The following is a 16,276-nucleotide window of genomic DNA, read 5'->3' on the forward strand; positions in this document are numbered from 1 at the left end:
CAGATGAGCTTCGGCCTTTCTAATTTTGTCCCTGCACTGCCTCACAACATCCTTATAATCATGCCGAGTGGCCCGCCCTCTTTTCCAAAGATTGTAAACCCTCTTTATCCTCCTAAGCTCAAGCCACAATTCTCTGTTCAGCCAGGCCGGTCTTCTTCCCTGCCGGCTCATCTTTGGGCACGTGGGGACAGACCGCTCCTGTGCCATTAAGATTTCCGTTTTGAAGAGCGCCCAGCCTCCCTGGACTCCTCTGCCTTTCAGAACCACCTCCCAAGGGACTCTACCAACCAGTGTCCTGAACAGTTCAAAGTCGGCCCTCTGAAAGTCCAATACAGCAGTTTTACTTGTCCCCATCCTGGCTTCTCCGAGAATGGAGAATTCTACCATTTAATGGTCACTCTGCCCAAGACAGTTTCCAACCACCACATCTTCCACCAGTCTTTCTCTGTTTGTGAAGAGAAGGTCTAGCAAGGCACCTCCCCTGGTAGGCTCACTAACCAGCTGCGTCAGGAAGCTATCTTCCACGCTCTCCAGAGTCTTCCTAGACTGCTTTCTCTGGGCTATGTTGTGCCTCCAGGATATACCTGGGAAGTTGAAGTCCCCCATGAGAACAAGCGCTGACGATTTCACAACTTTTGTCAGCTGCCTGTAGAACTCCTCATCAGTCTCCTCATCCTGGTTCGGCAGTCTATAACAGACCCCCACCAGGATGCTTGCCTTGTTGGCCTTCCCGCTGATTCTAACCCATAGGAACTCAACCTTATCATTCCCAGCCTCAAGTTCCACGACATCAAAACTCTCTCTGATACAGAGAGCCACACCACCACCCCTTCCATGCTGCCTGTCCCTTCTGAAGAGCCTATAGACAGACATTGCAGCATTCCAGTCATGAGAGTGGTCCCACCACACTTCCATGATGGCAACCAAGTCATAGCCTGCCTGCCGCACGATGGCTTCCAGCTCCTCCTGTTTGTTACCCATGCTGCGTGCATTAGTGTAGATGCACTTCAGCTGGGCCATTGCCTTCTCTCCCAGCCTTGCCATTGTTACCCCTGGCACAGCTCTAACAAGCCTTGTTTCAGCCCTGTCCCCCTTCTCACCTAGTTTAAAGCCCTCTCTAGTTTAAAGCCCTCTCAATAAGCCCCACTAGCTCCTGGCCCAAGATCCATTTTCCCCTTAGAGATAGGGACCCGTCTGCGGCCATCAGGCTGGGTGCCGAGTAAAGTGCCCCATGGTAAAAAAAAAAAAAAATTTCTATGTTGGCACCAGTCTCTGAGCCACGTGTTTATCAGGTGGGCTTTCTGTGTCCTCTCTGTACCCCTCCCTGCCACCGTAGGGATGGAAGAAAACACCACCTGTACTCCCGCTCCATCCACTAACCATCCCAGTCCCCTAAAGTCTCGTTTGATGGTCTTCAGGCTTCTCTCTTCAGTGTCATCACTGCTAGCCTGGACTATTAAAAGTGGATAATAGTCAGAGGGGCAAACCAGGTTGGGAAGCTTTCTGGCAATGTCCCTGACCCTGGCCCCAGGGAGGCAGCAGACTTCCCTACGGGTAGGGTCACGCCGACAAATAGGTCCCTCTGTTCCCCTGAGAAGGGAGTCACCCACAACAATCACCCTTCCTTCTGTCCTGGTGGAAGCAGTCAAAAAGAGACAAAAAGCTCTACCTTAAAAGGCAGGCAGAAACTTTCTCCAGCACCTCAAACCACCTTCCTGCTCAAATGAATCACTTACCAGCCTTCCTTTCACCTTTGTAGTCCTTCTGTTGCTAGACATGTCTGTTAGATTTTACAGTAGAGAATCATCTACTAAATATTAAAATAATTGGTTTTTTTGAGCTCCCCATGTTAATTTTCACATTGAGTCTAATTCTCAGAATTTTGATTTAGATATTACATCATTCTGCTTGACATTTGCACAGCACTTATTCGATGTTTACACACAGAGTTAACCGTTAACATTTATTAAGTATTAATGACCACATTTATTTTCTAAATAACTTGTGCTCCAAGTATAATATGTATAAATACTCATATTATCAAATAAAACTAGCTGAAAACACTTAGCTGTACAAATACAGCTGTTAGCTACATTGGAAGTACAATACACAAAGACTCATAAATGCTAAATACTACCCCTATCAACCACACCAGCAACATCTATGTTGTTCAAAATGAAGTATGAACTGACGCCTTTGTCAGCTATTGTTATGGAAATTAAAGTCATGCCATATATTTTCACAGTTGATTTGTAGTGGTTGGTTTGATCAATCAGGCAGCAAAAAGATAGCAGAAAGAACCTGGGTAAAGCTGCACTTCACTCACATATTCATAACTGATTGGCTTACAGCTAAGAATCACGGTCTCCTGTCTGCTGCAATAGCAGAAAAGAAAACCCATTAATCTCAGTTTCATATTTCTTTCACTATTTTATATATAGACTAGTCAAAACTTGTAACATCCATGTCTGATAGAGTTTTAAAAAATAGCCGAATTTTATGAAGCTTTTCTTTGCTCAGGTTAAATGCTCAGGATTTAACACTTTGTGCAATTGGAGCATTATGATTCCGTGTTTTTATTTTAAATACACTGTGTTTCACAGAAAGTCAGTGTTGTAGTAATGCCAGCAGAAAGATCAATAAATTTATTATTGATACTGTGGTAGTAAAAGAAAAAAATATTTGTTGAGAACAAGAAGTAGCTGACAACTTAAATTATCCTCTTGAATTTGTAGTAACAAGACCTTTAAAAAGCATTTTAATAAAATATTATGCAAAAGAACATTTAATACAATATTATAAAATTATTCAGCTATATAGTCTTAAAGATATTCTACTGTACCAAGACTTTTTTATATAAACAATACAAAAGAGTCAATATTTAAAAGAAGAAAGTGGGGTTGAAATCAGTATAATGCAACAAATTTAATCATACTTTTAACCAGCAAGTAAAGAGGGATCTTAGTGATTTTAAATCAATATACTCACCACTTTTTTAGCATCTATATTTTGTGACTCACTTGATTTCTGCTTTCCAAGATTTTTCATGTAACTATGAACTTCTGAATCAAAACATTCAGCTCCATAAAATGCACTGCTCCAACCCGGACTACAGCCATGAAAGTCAGGTAGATTTGGAGGCACAAGGTAGTTGTTTCCAGCTGTCTTTATTATGGTTTCTTCCTGCGGCTCTACATTGTCCTCTGCAAAGTCTAGACCAATATGACAGCCATTGCTTTGTAAACATTGCCCTTCTTTTTCTGTAGGGGTAGTATTCTGCAGCCTTGATTCTTTTTTGAAATTATCTGAAGGCATCCCATCAAAACTCATCTCAGCTAATGATGTATTTATCATAAGCTCATCCTTCATGTCAAAGGTTGCTTCCCCTTCTCCTAGAGGAGTGTAGAGGTGGGGGGAGAAATAATGGTCACTCTGTAATGCATGCTTTTTAAATTTAAACACTACAGTCATGAGACTACCTATGCCCTCTAACAGTGTTACATATTTATTTTGGCTCTGTGTTTTCTTCTCAACTGCATGTTGTAAAGTGTTAAAGACATTTCAGAATGATTAAGTTTTGGTCAGTAAATTTCTGAAAATTAGAAAATACATTCTGCATACGTAGAACGAGCATTTAATAAAAGCATAGTACAGAAACTTCTAAACAAAAATATCAGACCTGTGTACGCATCAGCAAAAGCTTGGCTCTTGAAGTCCTTTTCATCTATAGGTCTTGAAGCTTTTATTCTATACATAGATGGCATTTGACACAGCCAAAGGGGACATGTTAAACTCCCTACTCATTCATTTGGGTTATGATGGGACTTCTATGCAGTTATAATAGCTACTACCAAATGAAAAGGATTGAGGTGACAGTCAAAGAAAAGTTGGTATGATTCTGACAGGTGCTTTTATGCCTGCCACAAGTCACTCTTTTCACTTGAGAAATCCTCCAGGGCTTGGATATGCCAGACTTGGAGCTCAAATGGACCTGAATTACTGGTGCAAAGAAGTCACATATCTCCCATGGGAAAGTCTGGCTCTACATTTGCACTCATTCTGAGCCAAAATGGAAAATTGTAACAGAGTGTAACACCAGCCAAGTGCAAACTTACAAATTGAAGTTACGCCATAAAAGTTAAGTGACAGTAGGGGGATAAGCTGTTCCGTAAATTATCTAACTTTGCTCAAAACAGAGAAGTAATCCAGTTTAAAAATAGACGGAATAATATGCACTTTATGTACGAATTAATGGAAACATGCTGGAAAGGAGATTTGGGACTCCTGAAATAGGCAAGGTTTCATAATGTAAATTTACAGAAACAAATTGCACAACTGAGTTTGTGGCAGCTGTTGAGATACCCAGAAAGGTGCAGTAGTTTCTATTAAGGTTCCAGAAGCATAGCTTTTCAATGGTATTCCCTTGCCAGCAACAGACATTAGCTTCTTATTGTTCCTAACACTGCAGTTTATTACTATGTGTAGTTGCATATATACACATAATACCTTCACTTCTCTCTGTACTTTAAATATGTAACTGAGCTGTATTGCTATTTAATACAATATATTGTATAAAGCTAAAGATGTCCAGCAAAGATCAATAATGTTGTAAACCACTGAGAACCTCACATAGAGTACTGCATACAGCCCCCTCTCTCAGTTTGAGCTAATCTTTCTTAAAAAGAAGCACACAGAAGTGCTGCTAAGGTTAACAAGGAAAATGAAAATCCATTCTGATATTGTCATAAAAAGTAGTGACATTCCAGTTTCGCAAAACAAAGACTAAGAGCAAATCTTTAAATATGCTGTTGTTTTTGTCCTAAGAATTTCTCAACCGTTTTTCTTCCATCTCTGTGAAATGTTATTGAAAAAAAACACACAACAACTCATACAATCACAATCAAATATAACCTGTCCTTGAATATACTAAGCCTAGCGAGGACAATGTTTTTCATAAAAATGGGATTTACCAGTCCCAGGCCAGACTCTAATTCAGTAACTGAAAGATGAAACATTTTGTAAACATTCAATTACAAAGTATGCTGGAAAAAATGCAAAGCCCACTCCAAAGTAGTTCAAATAAACAATCCACTAATATAAGCTCAACAACTGCCATGGAATGGTGTCTTGTAAACAAGTTTGTGTTCAGAAAGCAAAAATTTTGCATCACATGATATATTGATAAACAAATCAATTGACCCATAGTTCCTTTTGCCATCTTTAAAAAAAATTACTTCAGTGAATAGAAGAATAGGGAAATAAGTCATTGAAGAATTACCAGGAAGGAGGTAAAAACATCTACTGGATGAACACATGAAAATAACACATAGCAGTTAGGATTCAGGATTTTTTCAACAGTGACATCTTGCTTTAGTAAACTAAAAAGGCATCCCCATACCCAATGACAGTTGGTCATACATAAGTTTCATATAAAATACAACAGTTCCAAGGCACTGATAATGCTCAGATTCACTGATAAATTTTGTAAGTGCTAAGCTGAATATTTTCCTGAAAACCCACTGAAAGTGGCAATCTCTCCAAAGCTGAGTCACTGATAGATTCCCAGCACACACAAAGATCTAGAAACACAAATTCCCTTCTCACCCTCTGTCTGATCACTGCTTGCCAAAAAGCTGTCAGATTTCTTCAGATCTTGGAATACACTGCCACGCTTCGAGTCATCTGCTTCAGCTATGCTGAAAATACATGAGGATTGGGAAAAATAACATTTAATATCCTTATATATTTACATTTTACAAATGTCCTTTGTCACCACATATGTGAAGAACTTTACTGCATTTAACTACCTCCTGAAGTTTGCATGTTCAGCTTCAGGCATTATTTGACAAGATAAAAATTTCAAATGGACATTAAAGCATACCAAGTAAGTTGCAGAGATTTTCCTTTACAGCAATTGGCAAAATTACAACAGAAATATCAGAATACATACAGACAAAAGGCATAACTCTATACATAACATACCACAAATTACTGTAAAAGGTTTATCACTCACGATTAACCCTCTAGATAACACTGTGACTGTAAGTCATCCCTAATAAGAATAATGATAATTTTAAGTCAAAGAAGGTAATTATTAAAAACAGTTATATTCTTTAGCAGTGTCTGAAGAATACTAAGTAAGCAGTGTCTCCAAGACATCTGATATCAGTTTCAAAAGGTCGTTCTTGAGTGTGAGCTAAAAGCTAGACCTCTATTCTTATAGTGAATAATACATTATTTCCTTTCCACTCCTGCTCTCAAAGACTTTGCTTTTCAATAGCAGTTCTTATTGAGGATGACTTCTTCATATATCTCGTTTACAACAGCTCAAGTTTCTTATGCCATAACATTCAACTCTGGGAATTAAGAACCTAACCTCCCACCAGTTTTTATGGCTTTTTAGAAATCTCAACCAAACGGAAAGGGAGCCAGCAAATTGGTACCTGATATTTGGATGTAGTCTATTATCCCTGAAACTTGCTATAAAAAAAATGTATCTTTTAACGTTGATTTCTTTTTTATACCATATTCACCAAGCTTCCAGTCAAAACTTCCAGTTTGTAATTCCAGATCATAACAAAGAAAACATACATAACTTCCACATATAAACATTACTGTTTATGATAGCCTTCAGGTTTTTTTTTTTTTTGTTTGTTTGTTTGTTTTTTTTGATGAAGTAGACTACATTTGGATGCTGCAATAAAATGGGAATTATTTTTATTATTTTTCTGGCAGATAAGTCACTGAAGATGAAGTAGTAAAAATAAGAAATTAATTAAGCTGGTGTTTTCTCACTTAATGGACTACCTACAAAAGATTGCCAGAAGGCATACTGAATCAAACTAAGTTTAAGTAAAATATTTATAGTAAAGCTAAATTAATTTATTTGTTCTTAAGTGTGATTAGAACAAAAAGATGTACCAAGGTAATTTATTGTTAACTTAATGAGAGCTTGGAATAATGCATAAATAACTGAACTCAAATAGAATAATTAAACTGAACAGTAGGGACAATTTATTTCACTTTAAACAGCCTTTATCACAACTTCGAAGTTCTCCAACAATGGTTGAAAACAATATTTCAGCTCCATTATTCAGCTATCCTAGGATGGAGTTACAGACAAACTTAATAGGTAATATCTTCTTTTAAGTCATTAAGCACTATTTGCTATGGAGAAGGCCTTGAAGTATCTGATAGACTGGGAAATTATCAGTTGACAGAAAAGAAATAAAGATACCCGAAGAGGAGCTGCATATCCTTTCCTGTTTCTGCGAAGTAGAGAGCATTAAATTGAACTGTAAGAAGGAAAACACTGAAAAATAGTTACCATAAATGTGAAGCTCTTTCTCCATTTACTACTCGATAGAGATTCTCCAGTAATTTTTCATCCCAGTAGAGGTCACAAAACTTCTCACAGATTGTATCAGAGAACACACCAAACTTGATTTCCTTTAATGTTAAAATGAAGTTACCTTTTTTTTTTTTTAAATAAAAAATAAAACATAAGAAAAATAGAGAAAAAAAGATATTACTAATAGCATTCTTAAATATCAGTGATATAACATACAGAAGAAATTATACATACCCATATCAAAAACTTCAACTCCATTCTCTAGATAGCCATCAAATGCAAACTCTTCTTGTATAAGATAAACCACTTTCTGTAGCAAAGTGTCATTTGTTCTGTTCTGATGAGACAGGACTTCCACATCAAAGACACAAGAAGTACTTTCATCCAGTGAGGTACATGGTGTTTGTCCTTGGTCCGTGAAAATACTGTCTACAGTTATAGCACACTCAATTTCTTGGCAGTTGGTTTGAACAACTTTGTTACTTTTGTCAAATGCATTCTGTGTATTAGTAGTCTCACAGTTTTGCACTTTGCACAGGGAGGACTCATTTTCTGTTTGCATGCTCAGTTGATAACTTGCAATAGTACTCGAAAGTAACACTGGCAAACTATGATAGCAATCAGAAGCAATTCTTGAACGAAGAGGCTTATTTGGTAGTTGCTCAGACACAGCTAAGTGTACTGGTACAAATGTTAAAACTCTTTTCTCTGAGTCATTTTTGAGAATGATGTTATTTATATGAAGAGAATTAGGAGACGTAGGACAAGCTAAGGAGTTTGAAGGAACATCAGATAAAATGCTTTTTCCTTGTAGAACATGTGAGGAATCAGATGGTGGTGGTAATGTAACTGCAGAAGTAAGCACACTGCCTGACTTTTGCTCTTCTGAAGATATTTTGAATGAGTGGCCTGGAACTTGTAAATGACACTCAGGTATTTCAGGTGCAGTTTCAACAACAACTCTGTCCTTGATACCATAGCTTTCAGAGTCTTCTACATATCCTGATTTGTTGTGGTCCATGTGTCTTTCTTTTCTCATCTCTTTCTTGAATTTCTCAGTAGCTGGCATGTGAACCTCTCTGAAAAGGAAAAAAAGAATTTTTACAGGACACATCCAGTAGGTATAAGAGTGCAGCTTTAACTTATTTTGCTTCAGGATATACTAACTTTGTTACGTTTGCATCTTGTTGCAGAATGATAGGCTTAAAGTGAGTTGCAGGAGAGGTGAATGCTGCAGGTAATGTAGGTTTCTCATTGTTTAGGGAAATCTGGCATGGTACTGGTCCTTTAACTGCTATAAGTTTACTTTCACTGGTAATAGGCACAAATCCTGAAAGCAAAAAACACAATTAGATGAAAGATGAAAAACATGTAAAATATAAATGCAATGTAAATAATAATCAATTTAGACAAAAAAAGACCTATGCACTTGACAGAGAAAATCTCATACAGTGAACTGTTCTAGAGAAAATTAAAACACCTGAAATACATAAGAGTCTGCTTACCTAGGCTTGACTCTGAAGGACTCATTTCAAGTCTTTCATTTTTAATTTCAAAAGCACCATGATTCTGAGAAGAGATTACGTCTTCCTCAACAGCCTAACAATAAAAATTGAAGTCCAAACTGAATTTATTAGCGTTTTCTTTTTAAAATTCTACTCAGCGCATTACTACAAGAAAATGCTTCCCCCTCCCCCTCAGTCTGAACAAATCTAACTATATTTGCAGTGGAGAAAAATATGACTGGAACACACTTAACAGAACTAATTGAAAAAATGTACAGAATTAAAAAAGGCGGCACTCGTACCTTAAAGACAGATTTATTCAACAATGCCAAAATATTTTTGCTGTTTACTCCTTGTTCAAGTAAATAATAACTGCATGTCTAAAAAAAAAAATAAAATCATAGTTTTCAGACAATAAATAAGTTTTTTATCATGTGAGATATTCTTGGACAAGGATAAAGTCAAGGTAAATAGTTAAAAGCAATCCAAGGTTAGAATGTTTTAGAAACTTATTACAAGTACTTTATTAATAATGTCAATATACATTAAGAACACATCCTTAGGGATGTAACTTTAAAAACATCATCCAAGTGATTTGATGTTCATATCAAAAGTGACTGGTTATCAGTTAGGTATCAAGCTACTACAGAAAAAAGATATTACTATTTTGATATTAAAATCACTAAAATTAGACTTCAAACAGAAATAAATTTCTAATAAAATTGCTTAAATCCAGTAACCTTAATTGCATCAGCTACAGAAGGTCTTTCTTCAGGATTTTTTTTTGCCATATCCAGAAGAAGGTTTTTTAATTTTCTTGGCAACGCTAGCTTGTGATTAGGTGGAAAGCCATATTTTGCTGCCATCCACAGAACTGCAGCAACACCATAAATGCAGACCTAATCATGTAACACAGGAGAGAGGTAAGATGTAAACAAACAAACAAAAACCAAAACCAAACAACAACAGAAAACAAAACAAAACAAAAAAGCAAAAAATAGCTGTTCCTCAAAACCAAATCCAGCAAATTATCCAAAAGGCACCCCCTGAGAAACTAGCACTTCCAAAGTACAGATTACATTTGGCTTTTGAAGATGCTTATGAAAATCCCAGCATATTTCAAAAAACAGTTGTTATGCATGCAGGGCCAATAATAGTAGCTAATTTTCTACTATTGGAGCAACAGACAAAATTTGCCTTATTCTTTATCTGTGAAAATTATTCAGGAAAAAAAGGGGGTTTAGAAACATTTTGAAGAGCTCCTTTCTTATATAAAGACCTATTGCTGCAAGCCTTAGAGTTTTACAATAAAGCCTGGCCAGCAGTAATTTACTTAAAAAGGTCATGATAATTCAGAAAGAAAATGGCACAAAGTAATTACAAGATTGCCAGTACAAGTCATATTTTACAGAGATGATTATACCTATCAGAAAAACTGGGTACTGTATATTTATTTTAGGAATTATTGTGCTACCTGCATCTAGACCAATTGAAACTGCCTTGATGGGGGACCTTGAAAAGTACCTGGTCTTCACAAGATTTCTTATTTTATTTGAAGAATTACAGTCTTCAGACAGAGACAGAGTCAGACTATTTAATGCTTGATTTACATGAAGCACACTTCAAAAATATAATTTTGACAAAGTGAAAGCACCGTACTTCTTCATGTACCTTATGAAAGGCATTAAAAAGGCTCAGCAGACAGAAACCTAAGTGTGATACTGTGGTCCAACAAAATGTTTTCTAACACCCTTTAGAGCCAAGTGAATGACACCAACCATGTAACAAGGAAGTTCACAAGAAAGAAAGTAGCCTATGAATCTTTTGAGCTGTTGAATAAAAGCTACTAATAGGTATAGAATGTTTGAAATATGAGAAAGCAGCTTTGTCATATCCAAATGATTTTCTTCCCTGTAGGTTCAGAATTCCAAGATCACAATTTCAACCTAAATTTATTTATTTAGGAAAAACTTGCCATCCAATCCAGCACATCCTTAAAAAAGTTTCCTTTACTGACGTAGTTACTGTGACTGGCACTACAGAGTGTTTATTCCTATGTATAATCCTAACTAAATTTTCATAAAATTGAAAATGTTATACAAATAACAGGAAAAAAACAAATTATGAACTCAGCTTATTCTATATATAATGTTGCAGAGAAAACAAGAACAAAATATTACTTTAGATTTTCTTAAGAAAAAGAATAAAGCGTAAGGACTCAGAGTATTAATTTGTACTCTCTGGTGAAACTGCTATATTGTATTTGAGGGTTAGTTTAAGCTTCTGAAGCTATTAAAAAAACTGCATGCTGGATCAAAGCAGTTTAAGAAGAAAGAGAAACTTTAAAGAAGATATATGAGCATTTTCTAGTTACAGATAAATTTACAGAAAGTCTTTAGTAGATTTTTAATGCATTTTTTTCATGATTACTATTTCTAATGTTAAACGACTTATAGGACACAAGGTACATATTAGCTAGCTCTTTTATTCTCATATAATAGAAAGATACAGTAAAATCTGTTTCCATAACTCTCAAAAGGTTACCTTGTTATTTATTAACATTTTAATCATCTCTAGTCTGAGAGCAACTTAGGGCTTATATCTCTAGCAAAAAGCTCTAGGAGAACTATACGGGTAAGAGACATTGCCATAATTCATGTTCCCAAAATAAAAATATGCTGCTAGCAATATTTTCCAATATTTCAAAGCAGATTAATTTGGGCTTTAGCCTAGACAGTCTAAAATATTGATCTTAGCATGACCTCCAGAACATGAAAACATGAATTCAAAGTCTTAGTATTAACAAATTGAAATTAAGTAAGCCTTATGGAAAACTATTGAAGAACAGATTTTGGCAGTTACTCAAGTAATTTTGGAAGGCAAAATGAGTTTTTAGAAGCAACTAAGTTTTATGGTAGACCAATATATAACAAGCCACAAAAATCTGAGAAATACTGAGAAAAATATCAGAATCTTGCTTTCTTTCTGAATCTTGATCTCTTGCTTTTCAGAGTTTTGCTTTCTTCTTTAAGGGGCAGAGGGATACTACTATCCTTTGATAAAATGAACAGCAACCTACATAACCTGCCACATTACCTTCTCAGTATCTACATCTTCTTCTTCAATTTCAGGAGCTAAATAAAACATATCACAAGATTCTAAAAGAGAAAAGAAACCAGAAACAAAAGGTAAGATATTTGTTTTATTCTACTCTCCCCCTCAAATAGAATAAAAGCAGAGCACTCAACATATTAGTTTACCTTCAGCTTTTGGAGCAGCAAAGAGGATATTTCCATGGCAGTCAATCAGTACAGAGTCCAAACATAAGATCACTGCAAAACAAGCCACCAAAGTACAGGACATAATACATATTTGTTCTTGTTGTTATTTAACACTAATAAAACAAATAATTTTTAAAATAATTTGCAATGTCAGTGATTACCCTAAGCTATGACAAAACATGCGCTAGCAGTAATGCTGCTAAACATTTGCTTGCAGAAACCAACCAACAGAGAGCAGATGCATTTTATATACTGGAAATTTATTCTGTTTGTATCTAGCATTGAAAATGAAGTACACAAGTAGAACAAAAGTAAAATAATAATAATAAAAAAGTAATACTACAGCTAGACGTACTCTGGGCTTCTCACAAGGTACCAATAAAAGAAACTTATAATAAGCATTTGAACTCTCCTCTCTTCCTTCTTCATTCACCCCTTTCTCCACAACAAAAAACAACAAATACTGAAACAATGAAGTTGAAATGTAAAAAATGCTCAACTAAGATTTTAGTTTTGGTACACTTAACTAACAATACCACCACCACCACCACTGTAAGCAACCTGAAGGATATCATCAAATAAGCTTTTTTTTTTTTTTTTTTTTTTTTAAAAAAAAAGAGTACTAGGACAGTATATTATTACTTTATATTAATAATTAAACTTAATTCATATTAATTGTTATTATTAATTAATAATTATTATTAATAAAATGAATATTTGTTATTGAACAAATTATTGAACAAGTTGAAGAGGTGTAAGAGAGAAAAGTAAAACATCGTCCCTTTGCTTTTATAGTACAAAAACACATCTAAAGCCATTAAAACGTTCATTATGCTTAATGTAAATAAAAGCTTGCCTACTACCTTCTACAGTATTTAAGCTGGACCTGAACTATTTGTCTTGAAAAGCAAAACTTTCCTCAGCTGGAACTTTTAGTAGTTATTTCTGCAGAGGCAGCTCCCTAGAGAATTATTCTTGCTCACTGTCATTACTTCTCAACAGTTAAAGCCTCTGGCCTGAATCTGCAATACAGTTCATGCAAACTAGATCTCAGCCAAATTCAGTACAACAATTCACACCTGGTTCCTCTAAAACACTTGTAAGCAACATGTAAGGAATATCCTCTGGTAAGAGGAGAGGAGATAAAGTCTCAGTGGAGACTTTTGTAGAAGGACTGAATTCAAAATACACGAAGAGGCTAACTTTGGAGTATATTTCCCTACCCATATAATTCCTGTTTAGGATAATGGGAAAAAAGTGCACTCAATGAATGATTTAGAGGAAAGGGCTGTCTAAGTAAATAATAATAAATCCATTTCATTCCACATTTTGTATACTTAAGCATGACTCTACCAGCATTAAGACAAAAGATATTTTAACATGCAGTTTATACAGCATCATCACAATTACACTCAGAACAAACAGAAATTCCTCTGGCAAAAATATTCTAAATCTGAAAACAATATTCAACTTCAGGGCAGTTTTATTCATCAAATATGGAATTTTATGCAAGGTGCCTCACAATTATTATCTTGTATCATTATGTTTACTTTTACAGGGTATGTAAGGCTCTGATAACAATTCAGTTTTTAGTGTTTTAAACACTTATGCATTCTGGGTGCATGTAAATATGGTTGCAGAGGCTGACTACACATATTCAATTAGAATCTAAGCCACTGTGCAGTAATTTGAAGCTTTCACAAACATTGGAAATATATTACGAGGCTGAGATAATCTTTCTGCTGCAAAGTATATCAAATATTTATTTTTAAAGGAAATAGTGCTTAAAGTGTACAGAAGTTTCTCTTTAAGGATAATTTCCATTAAATGGAGTAAAGTTCAAAGTCAAAACTTAAAATGGAAATATTAGAAACATTGGCTGTTATTTTTTTCAATATACAAAATGAAATAGTCATGAGATATTTTGCATCAACAGAATAAACAAAACATTACTACAGTGAACATAATCAACTAAGCAAATATTTTCAAATAATATTTGACTCTACCTGGATAATCTGTGCAAGCGTGCAGAGTACATAAACATTCATGACACAATGCCCAGAGTTCATAGTCTTTCAGAGGTTTACCATGTGAGGACAACAGGAGTTTTAGGGAGATCCACTGAAAACAAGATGTAGAGAGTTACTCAAAATTATTGCAAAACAAAAACAATTCATGATGCAGTGAAAAAAAGTCTTAAAATACAATGTACACACCTAAAAAGCATTAAGAAAATGTATTTATTTTATGTGATGGTAGTAAACTAATAATACTTTTTAATGAAATAGCATTACACAGTTAACTGTATAGATGAATCCGAAGTTTCATAATTGCATAACAAAGTTTAATTCAAGTGAGATTTCAGCAAGAATAGAAGTGTTTCAAGAAGATTGAGCTGTTTGGAAGCTCTTTCTTATACTAAGGAAAGATTCAATTAGAACATCAACGATGACACAATTACAGGGATGTCACCTATGCTTAAAAACATAAAAATCTGAATGATAGCCACTGACAAGACACAGCCACATCCAAATCCTGATTTACCCTAATGGTTACATTAGAAGCCTTACCTTAAACATTTCATCAACATTTCTTGTTCTTCTGCGAGCAATAACAGTATTTTTTTCCTCCTTATCACTTTAGCTTTTGATTGCTGACAAAGTACAAAGATACCTGACAAATGTGACAAAGATACTGCTTCATAGAAACTGGCTGTTCTTCAGAGAATCCATATTTTACATTTTATTATTTTCTTATTTTTATGAATTTTTAATAGAAGAACTTGACATGATAGTACTACACAGAGACCTTCCAGATCAAGCTGTGCTAATAGAAGATATTCTTACTGTCAGTCTCTCTTTATTTAACACAAGACAGACGTTATGATTTTTTTTTTTTTTCTATCAAAGGAACAGTAATGAATAACTCTAAAGGCAAAAAACTCTGGATTAGGGCAGATCCACACACTATTTAAAAAAAAGCACAGCACTCAAAGATAGGAAACTATCTCTAAATATCAACTTCAGGCCATGTGGCAGAAAACAACTACTGACATCAATTCGGGATTGACTCGGGACACACACACAAATGGAGCATAGGAGACACACACACACACACACACAAATAAATGGAGCATAGGAGACAAACACAAATTAAAACCTCTGATCTGTTCTGGTGTTGTTTTATGAACACATATATCCCCCATCACAAAAAGCTAACACATTTTGTGTTCATAAAATCCAAATAGACTAAGGAAATGTCACACGCAATAGTAGTACATCATTATTTTTGATGAAATCATCCTCTGCATCGTAATTTGCTTGTCATTTTTTCATGGACATGAAACACCTTTCATTAGACACTATTCAAATTTTATCATAAAACACGTAATGAACAGACTACTAAATCACCTTTAATCAACAAACACAAATAATTCCCCTGCAATTTATGGGGAAGAGAAAAAAGAACCATGTTAATTTCTGTAGCTTAAGCTTTGTTGATAATCCAATATTAACCAGAAGATGCAATACTTTGGCCTTATACTCTTTAAATATTCCTTAAAGGTGAGCCATATTAGCTATTAATATTTAACAAGATGTGCCATCAAACACACCTTTTTATTTACTCAAGATGTTTTATTTTCTGTCTACCTTTAACAAACAAAAATGATTTTAGTGCTTTTATTAGCCCATACTCCATTGGGACACGTCACAAAGATTACTAACTTTGGTATAGACAGATTTGAAGCCAGGTAATCATATTAAGCTTTACACTCAAATTTTGACTGTAAACCAGCATCCCAGAATGAAAAATTCTTTCACTTCATTTTATCTAGAAATAACTGTCTAATAAAGAGACATCAGTTGTGAAGCAGCAGGGAAGTTAGATAGTGAAAAGAATAAATTAGTCTAGAAACACCTTGAAATAGATCTTCTTGTTGTTAACTGATTACTGTCCTCAAGCAGTGCTGTGTTCCTCTCAAGCATACTGGCTCTCAAATACCTCCGAAATGTAGTTTCTCGCAGATAATTTACAATGAAAAAAGGAGACAAATCTTCAAATTGACCCTGGACAGAAGCAGAGGGAAAAGAAGAGAAATTCCACACACTGACTATAATATTAAGAAGAACATTTTGGGA

The 16,276-nt window shown here is 35.1% G+C and overlaps 1 protein-coding gene across 4 annotated transcripts in view; it reads right to left on the reverse strand.

Annotated features, from left to right (window-relative positions):
• KNDC1 (kinase non-catalytic C-lobe domain containing 1) overlaps window positions 1–16,276 on the reverse strand; it is a 62,575-nt gene that overhangs the window by 16,122 nt on the left and 30,177 nt on the right. For 3 of the 4 annotated variants that reach the window (XM_032191056.1, XM_032191057.1, XM_032191058.1), the window contains exons 7-17: window positions 14,144–14,258; window positions 12,117–12,188; window positions 11,953–12,014; window positions 9,597–9,755; window positions 9,159–9,236; window positions 8,857–8,950; window positions 8,519–8,681; window positions 7,586–8,430; window positions 7,328–7,472; window positions 5,605–5,696; window positions 2,989–3,392 (exon numbers count right to left, since the gene is read on the reverse strand). In XM_032191056.1, the coding sequence (XP_032046947.1) occupies window positions 2,989–3,392; window positions 5,605–5,696; window positions 7,328–7,472; window positions 7,586–8,430; window positions 8,519–8,681; window positions 8,857–8,950; window positions 9,159–9,236; window positions 9,597–9,755; window positions 11,953–12,014; window positions 12,117–12,188; window positions 14,144–14,258 (2,229 nt within the window). The remainder of the gene's footprint in view (window positions 1–2,988; window positions 3,393–5,604; window positions 5,697–7,327; window positions 7,473–7,585; window positions 8,431–8,518; window positions 8,682–8,856; window positions 8,951–9,158; window positions 9,237–9,596; window positions 9,756–11,952; window positions 12,015–12,116; window positions 12,189–14,143; window positions 14,259–16,276) is intronic. The other variant, XM_032191059.1, reaches the window with a different exon arrangement.

This window comes from Aythya fuligula, chromosome 7, assembly GCF_009819795.1.
Source record: "Aythya fuligula isolate bAytFul2 chromosome 7, bAytFul2.pri, whole genome shotgun sequence".
In the NCBI taxonomy this organism is placed as follows: domain Eukaryota; kingdom Metazoa; phylum Chordata; class Aves; order Anseriformes; family Anatidae; genus Aythya; species Aythya fuligula.